Source organism: Syngnathus scovelli, chromosome 12 (genome assembly GCF_024217435.2).
Source record: "Syngnathus scovelli strain Florida chromosome 12, RoL_Ssco_1.2, whole genome shotgun sequence".
Taxonomy (NCBI): Eukaryota; Metazoa; Chordata; class Actinopteri; order Syngnathiformes; family Syngnathidae; genus Syngnathus; species Syngnathus scovelli.
In genome coordinates this window covers 6335770-6354213 of record NC_090858.1, presented here as the reverse complement: position 1 = coordinate 6354213, position 18444 = coordinate 6335770, and the positions used below count along the sequence as shown (strand labels likewise).

At 40.9% G+C, this 18444-nt stretch overlaps 2 protein-coding genes across 2 annotated transcripts in view; one reads left to right on the top strand and one right to left on the bottom strand.

Annotated features, from left to right (window-relative positions):
* Positions 1-18444, bottom strand: part of LOC125978265 (golgin subfamily A member 7B) — a 126544-nt gene that overhangs the window by 22784 nt on the left and 85316 nt on the right. The window lies entirely within an intron of this gene.
* On the top strand, positions 660-12401 carry sfrp5 (secreted frizzled-related protein 5). Its single transcript, XM_049735439.2, has 3 exons — positions 660-1544; positions 7449-7526; positions 10661-12401. Exons 1-3 carry the CDS (start codon positions 986-988, stop codon positions 10987-10989), a joined length of 966 nt encoding a protein of 321 aa, XP_049591396.1. The 5' UTR covers positions 660-985; the 3' UTR covers positions 10990-12401.

Below are 18444 nucleotides of genomic sequence, written 5' to 3'. Positions count from 1 at the left end.
GTATGACCCAGATGGCAAATTTGCGATGTGCTTTGTTTAGAAAATGTCACCAAGCAGCAGTTTAATCATGTCCAATATGAGGATGCATTTGCAAGATAATAACTGTGAATTAAATCAACCCGAGTGAAAGTCTTTGCAAAAGACAAATGCCAAGTTAGAAGCATCCTTAGCACTGGCCATAAAAAACGGTTTATTTTACATAGCGAGTATATTTAGTTTCATTTGTATGTACCCATGTTTGAATGCATGAGAGGCCTTCATTGGCAGACTCTTGAACGCTAATGAAGTGAGCAGATTTGCGCAGCAACGTGCTACATTGCGCAAGCCTCTGACAAAGACGTAGTCTGACAGCAGGAATGGTGCAGATGCATGACAGACCTACTCCAACTAAAAGGGTAAAAGTGTGTGTCATGAGTGCAGTTATTGGAGGAATGAGTTTTTAAACAGAAATACAACTTTGGCGACTTGCAAAGGGTTTGTTCTCACTCTAGTTTCAGAGGAGGGGTTAGCTGGCGGATCAGGGTCAGGAGGGTTGCTCCGAATACAAGTGGGACCCGCCCCCCTGGCTGCTATTGGCTCGGCTGGGTGTGAGTGAGTCCTGGGGAGGCCAGTGAGAAGGTGTACGGCAGGCAAGTCTGCTTGGTCAGGCCGCCTGAGGACCTTTAAAGCCTTGGGACTTCTCATTAGAAGCACAGAGTGATACTGAGAGAGCAGGGTGACACTTTTACAGGGGAACTTGGAAAGTAAACTGCGTATGCTCATCCTCTCTTAACTTGTTACCTGAGGTCGTGCATGCATACACACACACACATAGCAACACACACTGAGAGAGAGAGAGGTGCATCTGTGTGCTTTTAAGGCTGAGTCTCCAGAAGCGGAGAAGGAATTAAAACTTTTGGGATTACAACGGGTGCACTTGATTTACTTTTTGGACACCTTGGATGAAGTCTTCCTGAGTTTTTGTTCCGAGCTTGAAAAGAAAGGTATGGCACAAGGACAAAAGAGCTCCAGGTGGGCATTTACCCAGTGCCCCTTCCACATGGCAATGGGCCTTTGGCTCCTCTCGCTCCTCCACCTCCTCCTCAGCGTGTCAGCCGCAGAAGAGTACGACTACTACAGCTGGCAGTCGGACAACTTCCACAACGGCCGCTTCTATACCAAGCAACCCCAGTGCGTGGACATCCCGGCCGACCTGCGGCTGTGCCACAACGTGGGTTACAAGAAGATGAGGCTGCCCAACCTGCTGGACCACGAGACCATGCCTGAGGTGAAGCAGCAAGCTGGTAGCTGGGTACCCCTCCTGGCCAAGCGCTGCCACGCAGACACCCAGGTCTTCCTGTGCTCGCTGTTCGCGCCTGTGTGCCTGGACCGGCCCATCTACCCGTGCCGATCGTTGTGCGAGGCCGTCAGGGACAGCTGCGCCCCCGTCATGGAGACCTACGGCTTCCCCTGGCCGGAGATGCTGACGTGTGATAAGTTCCCCATTGACAACGACCTGTGCATCCCCATGCAGTTCACCGCCAACCATGCCACCCAGCCACCAGGTACGCAAACATCAAAATGCACAAATTGATGTTTTTACTCACTAATGTTACAAGGATGAAAAAAACTGCAAAGTTTACATCTGGTGGGGTAAAACATTTGATGTTCAAAATTGACTGCATACCTCAGCAACACATTTTCCTTGAGATAAACTAAAATAATAGCTGAACTTTAATGCATTGGCGGGGATGCAGGGGAGACGATGGGGTCACTGCCCCCCTGAAATATATAATAATAATACCCCCTAGATGTCAGGTGAGATAATTGACATGGATAATTTCTGATTTTTCCATTTCCCCCCACATTTCCACTTGTCTAAATGGAACAAATAATTTTATTAAATAATTTTTTGGGGTTTGTTTTTGCTGAAAAAGTTCAGTTTAGTTGAAAATGTGGATTATAAACCATAACACAAAAGAGTCCTATACAGGAGGTCGTTGATTACCAAGATCTTCAATTTGATTCTGATCCGAAATAACATTGTCTGGCCAAGCAGAATGTCAATGATCTACTTCATCTAATTTTCATTATTGACTTTGCACAAAAATCGTAAAGCGCCTACCTAAATAGATTGACTGACATGAGCCTGCAGTTTCTAAAGCAAAACATTTTCTGGAAATGCATTGCTTTGGCTTCCAGCCCTTTGTTGATGACAGATGACATTTTAAGTGAGAGACAATCCAGAGGAGGTCATTGAGGAAGACGGCGGCAGGGAGAGGTTAGAAGGACAGCGTTCATACGCCAAAGCCTTAAAGATGGGCTCCCCGCCATGGCTACATGCCTCGAGCAGGGTCTGAGACAGACCTTGTGAGACTGAGAGACTCCAGCTGCCGGATTGTTCAGTGAGTTAAGACGAACGGACTGCAGTGTTCAACAGCTTCGCTGAACAGGCGACACAGCTTTATCAGTAGTCGTCCATCAAGACGCAATCCATCATTCCAACAGGTGATGGGATGGAGAGATTGTCACGTCACTCGAAGGATGCACCGATGTGTCAATCCATGGTGAAAGAAGTCATTAACGAATGATACAAAGACCAGTAGCGGGTCACTCCACCTATTTGGTGTCACGTTTTCAAATTTCTCAGCCAATTTATTCCAATGCAAGCTCTGGATAGGCAGTTGAATTTGTCAAAAATCACTAAGCTATGTACTTGGAAATTTTTGTAAATCGCAATCCAACTCTATGTGAATCAAAATATCAGGATCCAGACGTAAAGGAGTAAAGTTAATTTGACTTTTCTTTTTTCCTCAATATCGTAGTATATTTTATTATGTATTACTTCTTTTTTCAATACATTTTGAAGTGTACATTTTCCTTGGGAATTTGTGGCATTTTTTTTTATTTGGGATGAAATCGTTGATAAAGACTTCTTGAAAGAGGTAATGAATCTAATGGAGAAAAACTTTTGAGAGCAAAAGGAACTAAATATACAATGAAGTCTGTGTACCGGGCTACTTGGGCAGCTTGTTGACAATAGCGATGAGTGCTGAGAGGGGGAGTGAAGGAGTCTGTCAACAGTGGAGGACTTGGGGAGTCTACCCCCCCACCTCCATTTTTTGTTTCAGTCTACTGTGCCTTTGTCGGGCCTGGCAGCCAGCAGGCCAATTAGCAAGGGCGGCCAATTACCCTGCTCTCAGTAATTAGTCGACAAGACGGGACAAGGGAGGAATGGGAATGAGTGCGATTGTCCCGGGGAAGAGCATGTGAGTGAAAGAAAGGTGGAGGAGGAAACGGAAGAGGAAAGTGTTTTGAATAAGTACTTCATTGTTGTCATTCCATTTATTGACTTCAAGTGCCTATTAGCATCTCTTATCTGCTTCATGCTAAACGAGTGCACCTCTATTATGTTTATTCTATTTCAACGAACAAAAGGCTCTGTTTAAAGCACATGCGATTCTCACAAAGATGTAAAATTAGCTTTTACTCTACGCTCTGGGATGGAGCAAATGAGAGCCAGTAACACCAAAAACGTCATTTTTAGTCTTGTCAGTCAACTGTGTGTGACTTATCTTGGCTTTTAATCAAAAGTGTTCACAGCCAAGTGACAGCAATCCCACATAATAACAGTGGGAAAAGATTCAGTGGTGAAATTACGCAGAGCTGACTTATTCCATTAGGGAAAATGACCACGCTATTTTTATAGGACGGGGCTCAACTATGTGACATTGTGGCTCTTGTAAGCCATTCAAAGGAACACAAAGAAACCTTCTTCTACCACCTTCGATGAAAACAAAACAAGCGAAGATTCCTACTTGAATAACAATCAAAGGTGCAGCTCCATTACTGGGAGGAAGAAGTGCAAACACATGCAAAGATCATATCAACCCTAAAATTGGCTTAGTTGGGTTAAACAACTACATTACATTACTGTAACCTAACTATTAGACATGTGTGTGTGTTTGGAACACAGTGAACCCATATCACTTTCTGCCCGAAGGCTCAGAGCCTGACATTTTGACAAGAAACAAATTCTTAGATGAGCATGTGAGACCACCTCACGGACTCACACACATACACACGTCCAATAGAGTAAAAGGAGCTCGTCCAAGAATTTTTCTCACCAAATCGTCCACCGAAAGAAAACTCAAGCAGGACGTCAAAGAGAGCCATGACAAATTCCCGGACATACAGTTGACTAACTTGGCTCATTCCATGAGACACTTCATTAGGTACACTCACAATTGAATGGGATCCCTTGTTCTCACTTCTTAAATACATCTCTGTGGTTCAAACTGGAGCTAGTGGTTTGCTGGTATAAAACACCACATCAAGTCAAATTCAGCAGTATTGCATCACGTCTGCGAAAAAATTGAAGACAAAACAGATGCTGTCTGAGAGGTATTCATTTAACGACGTGTTTATTATTGTGGTTGCACTCGGTTACAGTGGTGAACAGCTGCAATGCATAATACTGAAAGGTTGTAATGATCACTGTTGCTGCACTATATTTTGGTTAAATCATGATGAATATTCAATTTTATATTTACTATATGGAGGTATCCAACATATACATGTTGACTGCAAGTTTGAGTTTGGATTGGCTCAGTTTGCGGTCTATGTTGTAAATGGGCTGGTTAGTTGGGGTAAAATATATTAATCAATTAATTTAAAATAGTTAAAATAGAATGACACCCCAAAGGTTCCCGGCCCACTGGGGATTTGCCCTGTATACAAGATGGCCAGTCCAGGTCTGGGTACTATATAAGTCTTGCTTGAATACATATGCTGGAGTGTAATGATCCAGTGTCTGATCCAACCTGCAAGGTGTCAAAGATATTGTCTGTCCTGTGAGTGATGTGGCGAGTGTAAATTACAACCATGCTGGAGTAAGACTGTCAGCTCCTGGCAACACAATGGACGCTACTCATGTGGCCCTGGCCGCTACTCTTTGAAAGGGAAAATGTGATCCAACGCACTCGCCGCGGAAAACCACCTTTTGAAAATGTATTTTCTCTCTCCGTATAGAATTCCTGCAGATGCAAGAAGCGTGCTGCGTTTTAGGGGCCGCCCAGGGGGGGCCGCCTGAAGGCCTACAATGGAGTCAACCGCTTCCCCTTCCCCCTCATTCCACTCTGTCTATTTCCATGCTACATTTAAACAGATGTTAGGGTTTCTAACTTAGATGACACGCTGTGTTACATCCCCGGTGCGGCTCCGTTTTTATGTCATCAGCGTTGCTGCTCATAAGTTGAAGAGTCCCAATGAGGTCGTGAGCCACACAAATTTTCAATAGAACAGAAAAGATCATGTGAGGCTCGGGCTCAAGGGGATGAGGTAAAAGACATGTCAAGGGATGACAACGTTGAGAGATTTGCTCATCTTTTGTTTGAGCTTCACTGAGGTCAGTAGAAGTGCAGAGTATTGACTATTTCTGTTATGATTGTATACATATAAATCACACACAATGCCATGGAAAGACCAAATGTACTGTGTAGGGAAATCATTTACAACATTAAAGACAGGAGAGACTGCTCCTGTTTTGGTTAGCAACAACGTCAAATAGGTTCAGTGGTTAACTTTTTAATGTCCATCCCTGAATGGATAGTGTTTTTCTTGGTGAGGCATATATTTGAATGAGGAATTTATTTGTCTAAAGTGAATGGCATCAGGCCAGACAACTAACTGTGATAAGGCGTCTGTTAAAAATTGCTCTTTGGGAATGGTGAGTATCTAACCATAGCTGTGGTCTGATTCCCAGCATACAACAAAAATAAACACAATTCATTGCTATGGATGGGAACAGTGATGCTCATGACAAGTCAAGGCCATCCAAAATTGATGACAAATTGCATGGAACGGATGGAACGGGCACACAAATCACCGGCAGGCCCATCAACGCACAACACAACTGACATGATGCCTCAGACAGACGCCACATTGCAGGGATCCAAACTCTGCTTTTCTATCCAAACTCTTTAACTGACACAAGCAGACCTCCTGCCAACACGCCAACCACAAGGGAACTCAGATGAATTACAGAAGAGACAGAATAAGATGTAACTTCATTCCAAACAGACATAACTAGACTTTCTTCATGCGTGCGTGTTTGTATTTCCAAGATTATTTTTTTTTTGTTTCCATCGCCATCAATGATTACAATCTAAAAGATGTATTCGCACTTACATGGTTCGGATTTCATTACTGGATTTAACTCAAAAAGGGGATCCAGCTCCTGCAACTTATTTATTTATTTTTTATTAGTGTCTGTGATGTATAACAATGTCCAATACCACTAAAATACAGTAAAACTAATAACTTTGAAGACAGAAGTGTGTTAAAGGGATTCAGAGTGTTAACAAGTGTCATCTAAATAAGTTCCAGTACCACTTTGTAAGGGGCTCACTTTCGGGGGGTTGTGCTGTTTTGCATGCTAATTGGTTTGCACCATAACAATTTGTTCCTAATATGGACAATTAGAGGCTTGCACCCAAAGACCCAACAAGGCTTAGTGGATCTCTCTCACAGGAGGGGGGTGGGGGGGGTTGTATTTGGGGGAGAAGGTGGCAGTTAGTCGACTCAAGACTCCCTCCGATGTAATGTTTAGGGGGTTCACCTCACCGCGACCCGAGCAGCGAGGCATGCTACACTTTGACCCCTCTCATTATCTGGCCAGACACTGAGGTTTGGGTTGGGGTGATAACCTTTCAACTGTGACTTTTAACCCCACTGTGTTAGCTTGGGGTGTGTTTACATGTGCGTCTGTAAACGTGTGACAAGAAGACTTGGACGTGGCGAAAGGGGAAATATGTGGGATAATATGACACTGAGCCAATAACCTAAAAAAAACAAAAAAAAAAACAAAAACTTAGACATAGATGAAGTCACACACTTTTGCTTTTTTAGTACGCGTCTGGTCTCTCAATTAGCTGTTTTGTGTGTGTGTGTTGGGGGGGGGTTGTCCGAAATAAAACTAAAAGTATTTATTGTTAGTAGTCATTGTAATATAACTTGAAAAATAATGTCTCTACTCCTTCATGGGTACCTAAATACAGTATATCAAGTTCAAAATAAACGTAAAAATATTTGCGTGTAAAAAGTCAGTAATTTGGTTTTAGGCCACTTGTTTCAAAACTGCATGCTGAGCTTCTCCTGTTGACTCTCAAGGTCACACCCGCTCTACCAAAATATGCACAGTCCCAAATTAAACCCTTTTTTTGCAGCGTCATTTTAGAGCAAACATCCTTCAGTCTGCTGGAGTGTGTAAGACTTGTACTGCAAATGGCTTCTGACAGGGAGGGAGGGAGGGGGTGAGAGAGGGGGTGTTGCTCCAAAGGGCCTAATGATTTCTTACAGACGCAGCCTTCAGATTTGAGCTGTTTTGACCTTCTGAACGCCTAATGAAATGTGTAATTGTGCTCACTGGGGTCGTCATTAACGCGTCGTTTTTCATTCTTCTCGTTCAGTGTCAAAGGTGTGTCCCCCGTGTGACAATGAGTTGAAAGCAGACAACATCATGGAGCACTACTGTGCCAGCGATTTTGGTAAGTATAGCAGCAGACTTCAAGCATAGTTGCACTCATTAAAAAAAACAAAAAAAATATGTTTCTGTATTCGGACATTTCCTGTCTATAATTCTTGGAACTTGTCAGGTAAAACTGAGCAAAAGTAAAAAATAATGATTTTGAGCAGATGGGAAAATGTGGATGATAGTAAGTTTTTTTTGTGATGGTTTGTGAACTGAAGTAGCACATTAAAATATTTCATCATACATGCCAATCATTATGTGCCATAAAAAGGAAGATAAGATAAGATATAATAAACTTTAATGATACCACAATGAGGAAATTTGCATTCTTTCAACAGAAATTAGAGAGAAAATATTGCAAAATTCAGAGTTGGTTATCTATCGGGCTGATGAGAGCTATGATAAGAAAAAAAAAACCTTAAAGGCTACACATGTATTGTTTTAAATATATTTTCTCATATTTTATTCCACAATTTGTTAACCACAACACACATTTAAGGAAATTGAAGTTGAAGCTTATACTTCTATTTAGAGCAACTTTGCTTTGACTCACTTTCTTATTAAGTGATGTGTATAATAATGAAAGAGTCCCTGAAGCCCACTCAGCACCATTTCCCAAACTTTTATCACCATATTCACCGTAATGACCTGCACATGAAGCCAAAGAATAATAAAACCATTATTCCGCTTCACTAAGATTTACGGTTGATGATGCACAGCAGCAGAATTGATACTTGATCTGAGCTTTCACATCTACGAGTCCAAACATCTTTGCACTAAACTCAAAATGCAAGCTCATAAATGACCAAATATTTTGAACACCAAGCTGTAATTAAAATGTGACCGGATTGGCGATGAGAACCATATTTTCTCAAGGCTCTTTAAATAAATTCCCCAATATGTCATCTGGCAACGGCACAAGCTCCTATAAAATGGTAATAACAGCCATCACATTGTAAATCATATTTGTACACATCCAAACAAGCATCACAAAGTACGTCTTCGTCATGACTCTATCCGCCCTAATAAAACTGGTATGGCTGATTGATAGCAGTATTACAAATCACTGTCCGACCCAAGATCAAAAAGCATCGCAGGGATTCTTCTTGGCCATTTAAATGAAACATGAGCAAGACATTCCTCTGGCTATTCATGTATGCCTGAGGGTGACAAATGAGGAGAGAATTCCACCAGTAGACAGAGTGAGATGAAGACGAGGATGACTTCTTGATGCTATTGTAATGGCTGATTGTGGTTTGATCTCACACATGATCAATATTGCTCTAGTTAGCCTTGAAGTCATTTCAAGTCTGTTTCATGTTACCGTTTTTTTCATCTGGTATATTTCCCACCATTCATTGCTGGAATATAAAAAAAAAATCCCCATGTTTTTGAACAGATTGGTCTTTTGTACAGTATCTACTGTATTTTCCGCACTATAAGCCGCACCTAAAAACGTCCAATTTTCTCAAAAGCCAACTGCGCTTTATAATCCGGTGCGCCTTATATATGGACCAATATGGATTTGTGGATGAGGACTAATTTATTAAAGTAAGCTTTACGTGTTTATTTTGTGTGTTGTGTGATATTAACGTTGGAAGCAATGTTGAGTTATTGATATATTGTTATTGTTTTCACTATTTTGAGTGATACTATATTGTGATTGCATTAACGTTTGAGCAACGTTGAGTTATTTATTCTATGTGCATTATAATCCGGTGCGCCTCATATATGAACAAAGTTTTAAAATGGGCCATTCATTGAAGGTGCGCCTTATATTTCGGTGTGCCTTATAGTGCGGAAAATACGGTAGTAGTCTGTTTTAAGAAAAGTACAATTGAGCATTTGGGACGTCACTGTATTGATTTTTAGTTCTAAGAGGGCACTGCTTGTCACGAGGATGCAAGCCAGGTAGCTCAAGGATCTCCATTAAATTACATTATAATAGACAGCCATATTGAGCTCTCAAACATACCTGAATGTATTCATTCATATATAGCGAGACATTCAGACTTGTAGGCACGCAAACCATGGGAGTCAGACTACACGTTTGAGGCCGCACAGCACACACATTCCACCACATAACACGCTATCTCCTCACATGCAGCGCGCGCATATCAGGAGATGTTTACGGAACAGTAGACAGGCAGACGAGGAAAGAAATGGCCGTCTTCCAAGCGGTCCACGGCGATGCCTCTCAACGACCCCCGTGCCTCCGCCTCTGCCAGGCCCGTGATTAATTTCAGCTGTCAGAGCGGAGGATTCCAGTCTGGAGTGGTTGGCAGCTCCATTTTGGTCTCTCTTAAGTAGAGCTACACGTTTCTAAACACGAGCCTCGATGGGTGGTAGGACTCGGTACTTCATTAGATCGATTGAGCCAAGACTTCTCGGTCCGACTTCTGCATTCTTAGCGCAAGCACTGTTGTATTTTTGCTGTCAAAAGGCAGGGCTGCAAGTATAAAAACATAAACCTGCAGTAAATCTAGGTGAGATTTGGAAAGATTATGCTCAAAAAGGTAATTCTATGAGGAAAAAGTAGGGTAAGAGACCTTATTAGACCAGTCCTGTGTGACCTTCCAGCTAAATACAAATATATCTTGTGCAAAGATTTTATTTTAGTGCCGTTACAGTCACAGTGAAACACTCACAATAGAAAATTGGCTCTACCTCACTTCCTTTACAAAGGCTTTGAAAGAACCCCTTCCAACTGGTAGCCCATTTCTCTAGTATGATTTTCTTTATCCTCTAATGAGGGGTATGGAACTAGTTTTCATCACAGGCCAAAGCAGCATTATGGTTGCCCTCAAAGGATTTGTCATAACTGCACTTGACGTTATATTCTGTTATTTAAACAAAGTGCCACCGGAGGATTCTACACTACGTCTAAAACGTTCCTTTGAAAATTAAAGGTAACATGCATACAAATGCAGCCAAAACTTAACCCCTATTATGTGGCATGCTTTGGCACAGTTGTTCATTAACTCATTCACTGCCAGCCCAGTTAAAATGGATCTTTGACGTCAAAGGTAACACCAGTTGTATTTAAGCCCATAAGGATATTTCTTATATCTTCCATTCTAGAAGTACAAGCCAATGTGAAATTGCTCAACTGCAATAACCAAACTAGCTTCTCTTTGTTTTTCTTACCAGTCCTTAAAATGAAAATAAAGGAGGTGAAAAAAGAGAAAGGCGACAAGAAGCTGATCGCAGCCCAGAAGAAGAAAAAAGTGCTGAAGCAGGGCGTGTTGCGGAAAAAGGATATGAAGAAGCTGGTTTTGTACATCAAGAACGGGGCCAACTGCCCGTGCTCACAGCTGGACAGCCTGGGCTCCAACTTCCTCATCATGGGCCGCAAAGTGGACCAGCAACTGCTGCTCATGTCCATCCACAAATGGGACAAGAAGAGCAAGGAGCTCAAGTTTGCCGTCAAGTACATGAAATCCCATCAGTGTCCAACCTACCACACCGTCTTCCAGTGATGTAACTCGCCGTCCTGTCTGCAGAATCAATCCCAACTCTACATGGTCATGATTTACTTTTCCAAAATCCACCTTTGATTCACAATCCCACAAAACATGGTCCAAAGACCATAGGGTAAGGCTTTTATTTCTCCAGCTTTAATATTAAATGGGAATAGGGTTATTATTTTTTGTGTGTCAAGTAATACAGGAGGCTGTTCACATGACAATTTATTAGGATTTTGCACAAAAAATACTGCACTGTATTTGGTGGGAAACAGATGTATTTTATATTGCCTGAGATAGCTTTATTTTTATATTCATGCATTTTTTTTTTTTTTTTAATGAAGAGGCCAGGACCCAATTCCTTTAAAACAGGGCAGACACTGCGTAAATAAGCATGGGTCAACATCATTTACAACCCTAATGCTATCCCTGACTCCTGAAAACTTAAACACTAATGTTAGCCAAACCAAACCATGCTAACCCAACACACTGACCCAAAACACCCAATCCCAGAACCCTAACCCAAAGTATAGTGGGTATTATGCCATAACTTTTTTTTTTTTTGTGTGGTGCATATCTGCAGGGGTTGTACGTAGATGGAAGTATTTTTTGTGCTCCTTCCTACTAAATCATCATGAGAACACGCCGAGTCGAGTAAATCACTTGTACAATATCTGACAGCAGTTTATGCAATTAGACACTAGAAATGAAAATAGGAGCCGGGATATTCCAAATTCCAGCTGAAATCATGTTTGATTATGTAATGTCTATTGTGAGAATGAGGGAGTATTGTTTTTTTTTTTAATTGCAGAGGAGTGATTTGCTAAATGTGGACTGTGCGGGAGAAGTATAGACAGCCTACATAGATGATTTGAATTATGCACGAATTAGGTAATTCCCATGCATAGATGATTAGGAAAGCATTTCTCCCCTTCGGGGGAAGACGAGGTAAGGAGTAAGATGAAGCGCTGAGAGACAAATTGACTGGAGGATGCTGCCATTGACTGTGTGGCTTGAAAGATGGAAACTTCCATCATTTTGAAATGGAAGAAAGAAAAGAAAGTTCCTAAGAAGACGCCAAGTAAAGAGACTCTAGACAGAGCCAATGATGTCACCTATACTCATTGTTTCTTTTCTGGGTTTATGTTTTGTTTTTTAATGGGGGGGGGGTATTTTTTTCCTTCTTTTTTCCTTAAATGAATCTTTTTTTGTACTTCTATGTTTCACTTTTCTGTGGTATGATAGCAAAATCACATTTACACACATAATACAAAACAAACATAGTGCCTAAAGTTACTGTTCTTGTCGCAATAAAAGATGAAATTTAACCTTGACAATATTTCTTACAATCAGTTAACCTGTAAGTAGTTCTGTTACTGAAATGCAAAATGTAAATGAATAAAGTATATTTGAAATTTTTTAAAGAACATGTATTGGAAATATTGTGTTTATTCTTTTATTTCCCAGTTGTAGCTACTCTTTTTTTACTTTTACTTTTTTTCTTTGCGTCTTTATTTCATGCAATTTATCAACCTAAAAAGAACTACCACATGTGTCTTTTAAAATACTACCTTTACTGGATTTTTCATAGCCTGCAAAAATTCCTTGTGATAACACAAAGAGTGATCAATGCTCAGCAATGAGTAGTAAATGAAAACCGCTTTGTGTAAAAGTGTTCGATGAAACAGCAGCTGTGCAGAAAATGAAAATTACTCAAAGCTCAGGTGGTAGAAAAAAAAAAAGGTGATCGAAATGAGGCGGCAGACAGTTGGCCGAGTCCCACACACGCAGAAGCGCACACACATTCCCATCAGCAGCCACTAAGAGCTCACTTAGTGTGGTTAATAAGGGCCTGATGAGGGAGCACAACACACACACACACACACACACACACACACACACACACACACACACACACACACACACACACACACACACACACACACACACACACACACACACACGCACACACACACACACACACACACACACAGCTCATCCTCGTTCCTGTGAGACTTTAACTCAAACAGATGTTAATTTGATAAAATAAACAAAGTGTAATGTTAGAAAAACACTGCAGAAAAGCAACCCCCCCCCCCCCCCCCCCCACACACACACACACACAGTTAAGATTTTCCTATGTAACCCAACTCTCCTGAAACCTCTTTGTGGTGCGTGAATCTACGTGTGAGTGACATCTACACACATATACGTACCTACTGTAATACATACTGTATGCACTCACATAAAATAAAGCACACCCAAACCTATATATATTGTATATATAAAAACGTTGCACTAGGAAGAAAGAGCACATTGCTTTCATTGCAGTGTGCAGATAAGTACAGTGGAATAAAGGCCCTCTGTCTAGCCACATGTCATCTGCGCAAACTAGCATACATTAATCTTAACTGCCACACATACAGTAATGTATATTAAAATCAGACTTCTATACCTTTATGTGCATATTACTCATTTTTGTAATTCAGCTTTTTTTTTTTTTTCTAGAGGGGATGAAACCCAAGAGTGAGGTCAAGGAGGCATTTCAAAGAGTAAAAAATTACTATTACTCTCGATGTTCCTCAAACTTAGCAGAGAACCATTAAAACTGATTTAAACGGTATGCCAACATCGTTTGGATTCACTGGACCACCTTGTCTGCAGGAAAGAAAGGAAGTCTGGCGAGGAATAAGAGCGTGCAGGCACAGGGCCTTGTATGGACAAAATACTGTATGTCACATTTTGTCATGTCTGTATATTAGGTAAGTGCCAATATTCACGAGTAGTCGAGGAATCAGTCTCAAATGCTGAAGTCAACACTACCTTCCACATGTGGTATGCACACAGCAAAGCAGCTTTACTCAAGAGTTTTGTTGCTTGAAGTGCATATTTTATAATCCTTGGAGCAAATTATTCAGAAAAATATGTCCTCGAACAAACAATGAAGTCTGATCATTATGTAACTCTTCAATTTACACTTCACTGAAGATTTCTTTCTAAGAGGACCAAATGCTTTGTCTTTCTATTTTTTTTTTTGTAGCTTTTGTTACTAGGTGCCATTTGTTTCTTGCTCCTTCTCAACATCATCTATCACTCCTCACAGGTAAGTTGAAAGATGGGATCACGGAGTAGGTCATCTGTAATAATGGTGTACCTCTGGGCTCTCTTCATGAGCCACTAACATTGTCTATTCATAACTGATAGATCCTTAGGAAGGTCACACTGATACCATTTTATCCTTATTTTTCTATCAACAATGAGGAATCTATTCATTTATTAATGTCTCTACTCCACATGTTTGGAATTGTCTACCAAAACAAATGAGACAGTCAGTGAGATTTGCCAAACAGAAGCAAGCAGATTTACTCAAATCCTTCAGTGAAGAAGAGGACTGTAATGGGGCAATGGACGGCAAGAAAACACCCAAGGTGCCCTCCTGGGACTAGAAGCTTTGGAAACAATCACACTGGCCTCTGTGTGTCTGCAGTGGAAAATGAATAAATTAATAGGTGGAGTAGGGGGAGTGCCATGGGAAGGGTCTTGAAACCATCTGTGGAGGCCATCAGGGTGTCCCAAACCTGCAGTTTCCCCACTGAACCAACATGTCAGTGTGGAGATTTATAGCTGCATGGAAAGCACGCAGACACCGCTGCTGCACATCTCGAAATTAAAAATCACAACATTCATACAGATGCCAGAATGCACTGACAAACAACTAGTCACGAGCAAAGACATGTTTCTGGTTTGTGATCAATGTACTGTTGGTGGAGAGATTTGACTGGCAACCCTTTGGAAACAAAAAAAATCAGTATGTCGGCAAAAATTAAGGTCAAGCAGATGACGAGGCTGCTAAAACTATGCTTGTTTGCTCTGACCTTTGACCAAATGTATGAGAAATTCTGGATTTGATTTGTGAAGGTTCCTTTCAGACTCTTGACTTTTGTTTATTATGATCACAAAATGTCTGTTGTTCGGGTAACCAGACATGAATAGGCCCACTTTTGTGTCCTTGAATTTTGCAGGACATGATGATACATTGATAGTCTAATTTTGGACTTAATAGTTACATGTTGACTCAAATTAGACTAAAATGAAACCATCCAACATCCCCACAAGATTACTGAACATGTTGACTCAAGCAGTGCGCTACTTGTTGCAGCATTGATGAGTCACACCATTATTTTCATTGTAATGATCTTTACAGGTCATTTTTTTAAGCCAGTCTTGAATGACACATTTTAAAATCTTAATCCTTTTCGACAGTCTTGATGATCAGCTACAATGCAAGATTTATTTCCTTACCCTTGATTTGACAATAAAAGATGGCTGCATCATTACCTAGCTCTCTTTTACTTGACACACAAACATCTGCCAAATTTTGCACAAGCCACTGAAATAACGCAACGCGTATCTTTCACAACTAAGACTCAAATGTCTCCTTCCAGGTGGATTAAGCTACAACAATGGGGGTGATTGGGAGTTTTTGAAGCCAAAAAATATGATTTATGTGAAAATGATGCATGAAATTTGATGACATCTTGGAAAGAAAGCAATACGTTCGGCAATAAATTACCACACATTTGCATCACGGCCTTTAATACTCCCTGGTGACTTTGTTCTTGGTGCCAATACGGACAGCAATACCTCAATCCTATTAATCATCCTATCACTCACCAACCCAAAAAAACAGTCTGTACTTTCTCCCGCTGCCCGAAACAATAACCCCATACCAGGATCACATCCAAGCAGCAATCGTTTGGATCGCTTCATCCCGCTTGGACTGTTTATGGTCATAAAACGATCCAAGATTCGAAAAGCGCAGCACATGTTTGGCATAACTGTGATATTGGCCAAGTCTTTTTCACAGGAGGTTACTTTCATCATAAAAAAATGTGTTGGTTTGTACCATGGGATGTTAGGACTGTGTGGTCTGGGTCAGATTGAGCCACCCTCAGGATGTCGAAATTGAATTCAACAAACTGACCGAGGGCGGAGAGGAAAAACAGGTGTGTAAGTAGAACAGAAGAATCTTGGAAGACAAATGCTTGCTTCTTTAAGTGGAACACATAAACAACAACAATTCCAAAACCAAGGAAATGTGCTGACAGTAAACAAATCTGTAACATGTATCACCACTTGTGCCAAACAGTTGTGAGTCCAATTTTTGCAATGCGTTGGAGCGATGCTTCTGCTTTATATCACAGCTAGTTGAACTGACGTCCAGATTTGCCTGGACATGTCCACTTTTTGACATCTATAAATAGCGTGCGGCGGGATTTGAAAATCATTTGGGAGTTTATGATATCAAGCTGCATATGCTCATTACTGGAAGGTCAGTAAAAAACACAATGGAAATTTACAGAAATACGTGTAATCAGATAAAGATGCCAGGTGAAGTAGCATGTGGTTCTTTGCGCAGGATTACAATTGGACATTTAATTCCAAGTAACGGAGCCTCAAAATATGATAGACAGTAACTTAGTTCCCTTTTGCCGGTGCAAACAAAGACACTAAAATTTCTATTCTGTAGGGGAGGGGCCACTCATGCCTTAACCAAAGTGTGTTTTCGCCACATTTTAGCCCTGCAAGAAATAAAACTGGAAATCGGAGCGTGAAAATTGAACACTCCACAACAAAGTTCTACATACCTCTCACACTTTTTTTTTTTTTTTTAGAGTTTTTACAGTCTTCAACTGTGACATTTTTTAGGGTGTGACCATGATTGACAATTATTGGATTATCTGACATGTCAGCACCATTCATTTTCCACCTTGCAAAATCGAGCCAAATGTAAAACATTTGCCCTCTTTTTTTCAAGTTCTGACCTTACATGATTTTGGAAACATTTTAATCCATTCTGGATGGAAGGACTAGCTATAGTATTGCTCCCATATGAATTTCTCGCCAAGACAAGCACAAGTTATTCCAATCAGATCAGTTTTCTATCCACAAATGCTCAACCTCTTCTTTGCCCTTTCCCTAAGGCTTTATTTATTCTTTTCTTGATCGCTGCTGTCATTTGTTTATCTATGCATGACTGCATCAGTGTCTCTTTTTGTAAGGATCATAGATTAAAGGATGATAGACAGAAGGCAGAACCTCCTGGAAGATGTCATTGGGCTTCATTGGATCCATGTGAGTTTGTGATTTTACAAAGAGAAATGCCAATAAGAGCTGTTGATGTTTTATTAATCAATTGGGGAACCACCTTAATATCAACATCAATAATGTAATGAATTGTGACGTTTCATGACATCAACAGTATCCATTGCCTCACGAGGAAGAAAACCTCTTATAGGCAATCAATGGAATATGTGCTTTGCATCACTTTGGGGGAAAAATGGGTTCTTGATTTAACCAAATGGATCATTAGATTAGGCTGTGTTATGAAAGTCAAAGAAAGCACTAATCCAGCATCTTATATAATTAAAAAAACAGTAATGTGTTAAGATGATTATGTAACAAAAAGTCATGTAGGATTCCAAGGCTGCAAACTTAAAGCTACTGAGGTTAAAATGAATCTGGTGTGCTAACCGTGTCTTGCTAAACATTTACAGTCCATCAGCAACAGCTCTTTCTTAATCTAGCTCATAGGCACTCCCGAGAAGAGAAGCAGTCATCACGTTGTCGTCAGTTTAAGGGACTAACGATGACATGAGCGCTGATACTGACCTTCAGAATCTGAGGCAAGCTGGTTTCTTGCCAGTCTCCATGGAGCCTCAAATTTGGTCTGTCAACGCCATCTTATAATCAAGAAGTCATCATTTGGTGCTTGTTGGATTTACACTGAACGATTATGGCAGCCTGAGATGAACTCTACGTAATTATGGCAAATATGGAGTTCCAATTTAAATACATGTTTTTTGCAAGCATTCATCATAGACTATAATGTTTCAGTAAATTGAGATGGCTCACCAATTGAATGATTTTGGTCGCTTTGTTGCATTTCCACATTGAATCCAAGGCCATCACCATGTGGCTTACGAAGTTTAGACAAAAGGAAAAGACTTCCCCAATGAATGTATATCACGAGTGAGAGGGGATTTAGCCCCCTTGTGTAAGCAGATTCTTCATGGCCACCCAGCTGCATTATTAGTTCTTACTCTGTATTGTCCATTAGTCCTTCTTCCTGGAAGTTGACACAACAACTACTTTACACTTATCACTCTCAAGCCTGGCCATTGACCGGCAAATCTCTGCTAATGTCTGCACACAAAAGCCTAGGATGAGCTGGCCTTCCTGCATGTGTCAGTGGCACTACCCAGGGGACCAAGCCAGGAAGAAAAACTCCCAAATTTTAGCATTCACCAGCTAAATAGTCTGACTCACAGTTTGGATAGCAATCCAAAACATAGGGCCGGATCTACATGAACCTTGGTGGAGGCTCTATGGAGTCCTCATCCTTGCTGAAATCTCCATAAACATGTTTGGAAGATTTACCGGCCGGGTCTTCTAACAGATTTTTTTTTT

Excerpts from the sequence above, each read along its gene's own strand:
- sfrp5 (XM_049735439.2), top strand. The coding sequence starts at position 986 with ATGGCACAAGGACAAAAGAGCTCCAGGTGGGCATTTACCCAGTGCCCC. Across the intron at positions 1,545-7,448 it reads CCATGCCACCCAGCCACCAG|TGTCAAAGGTGTGTCCCCCG; the intron begins GTACGCAAACAT and ends CTTCTCGTTCAG. Across the intron at positions 7,527-10,660 it reads CTACTGTGCCAGCGATTTTG|TCCTTAAAATGAAAATAAAG; the intron begins GTAAGTATAGCA and ends TTTTCTTACCAG.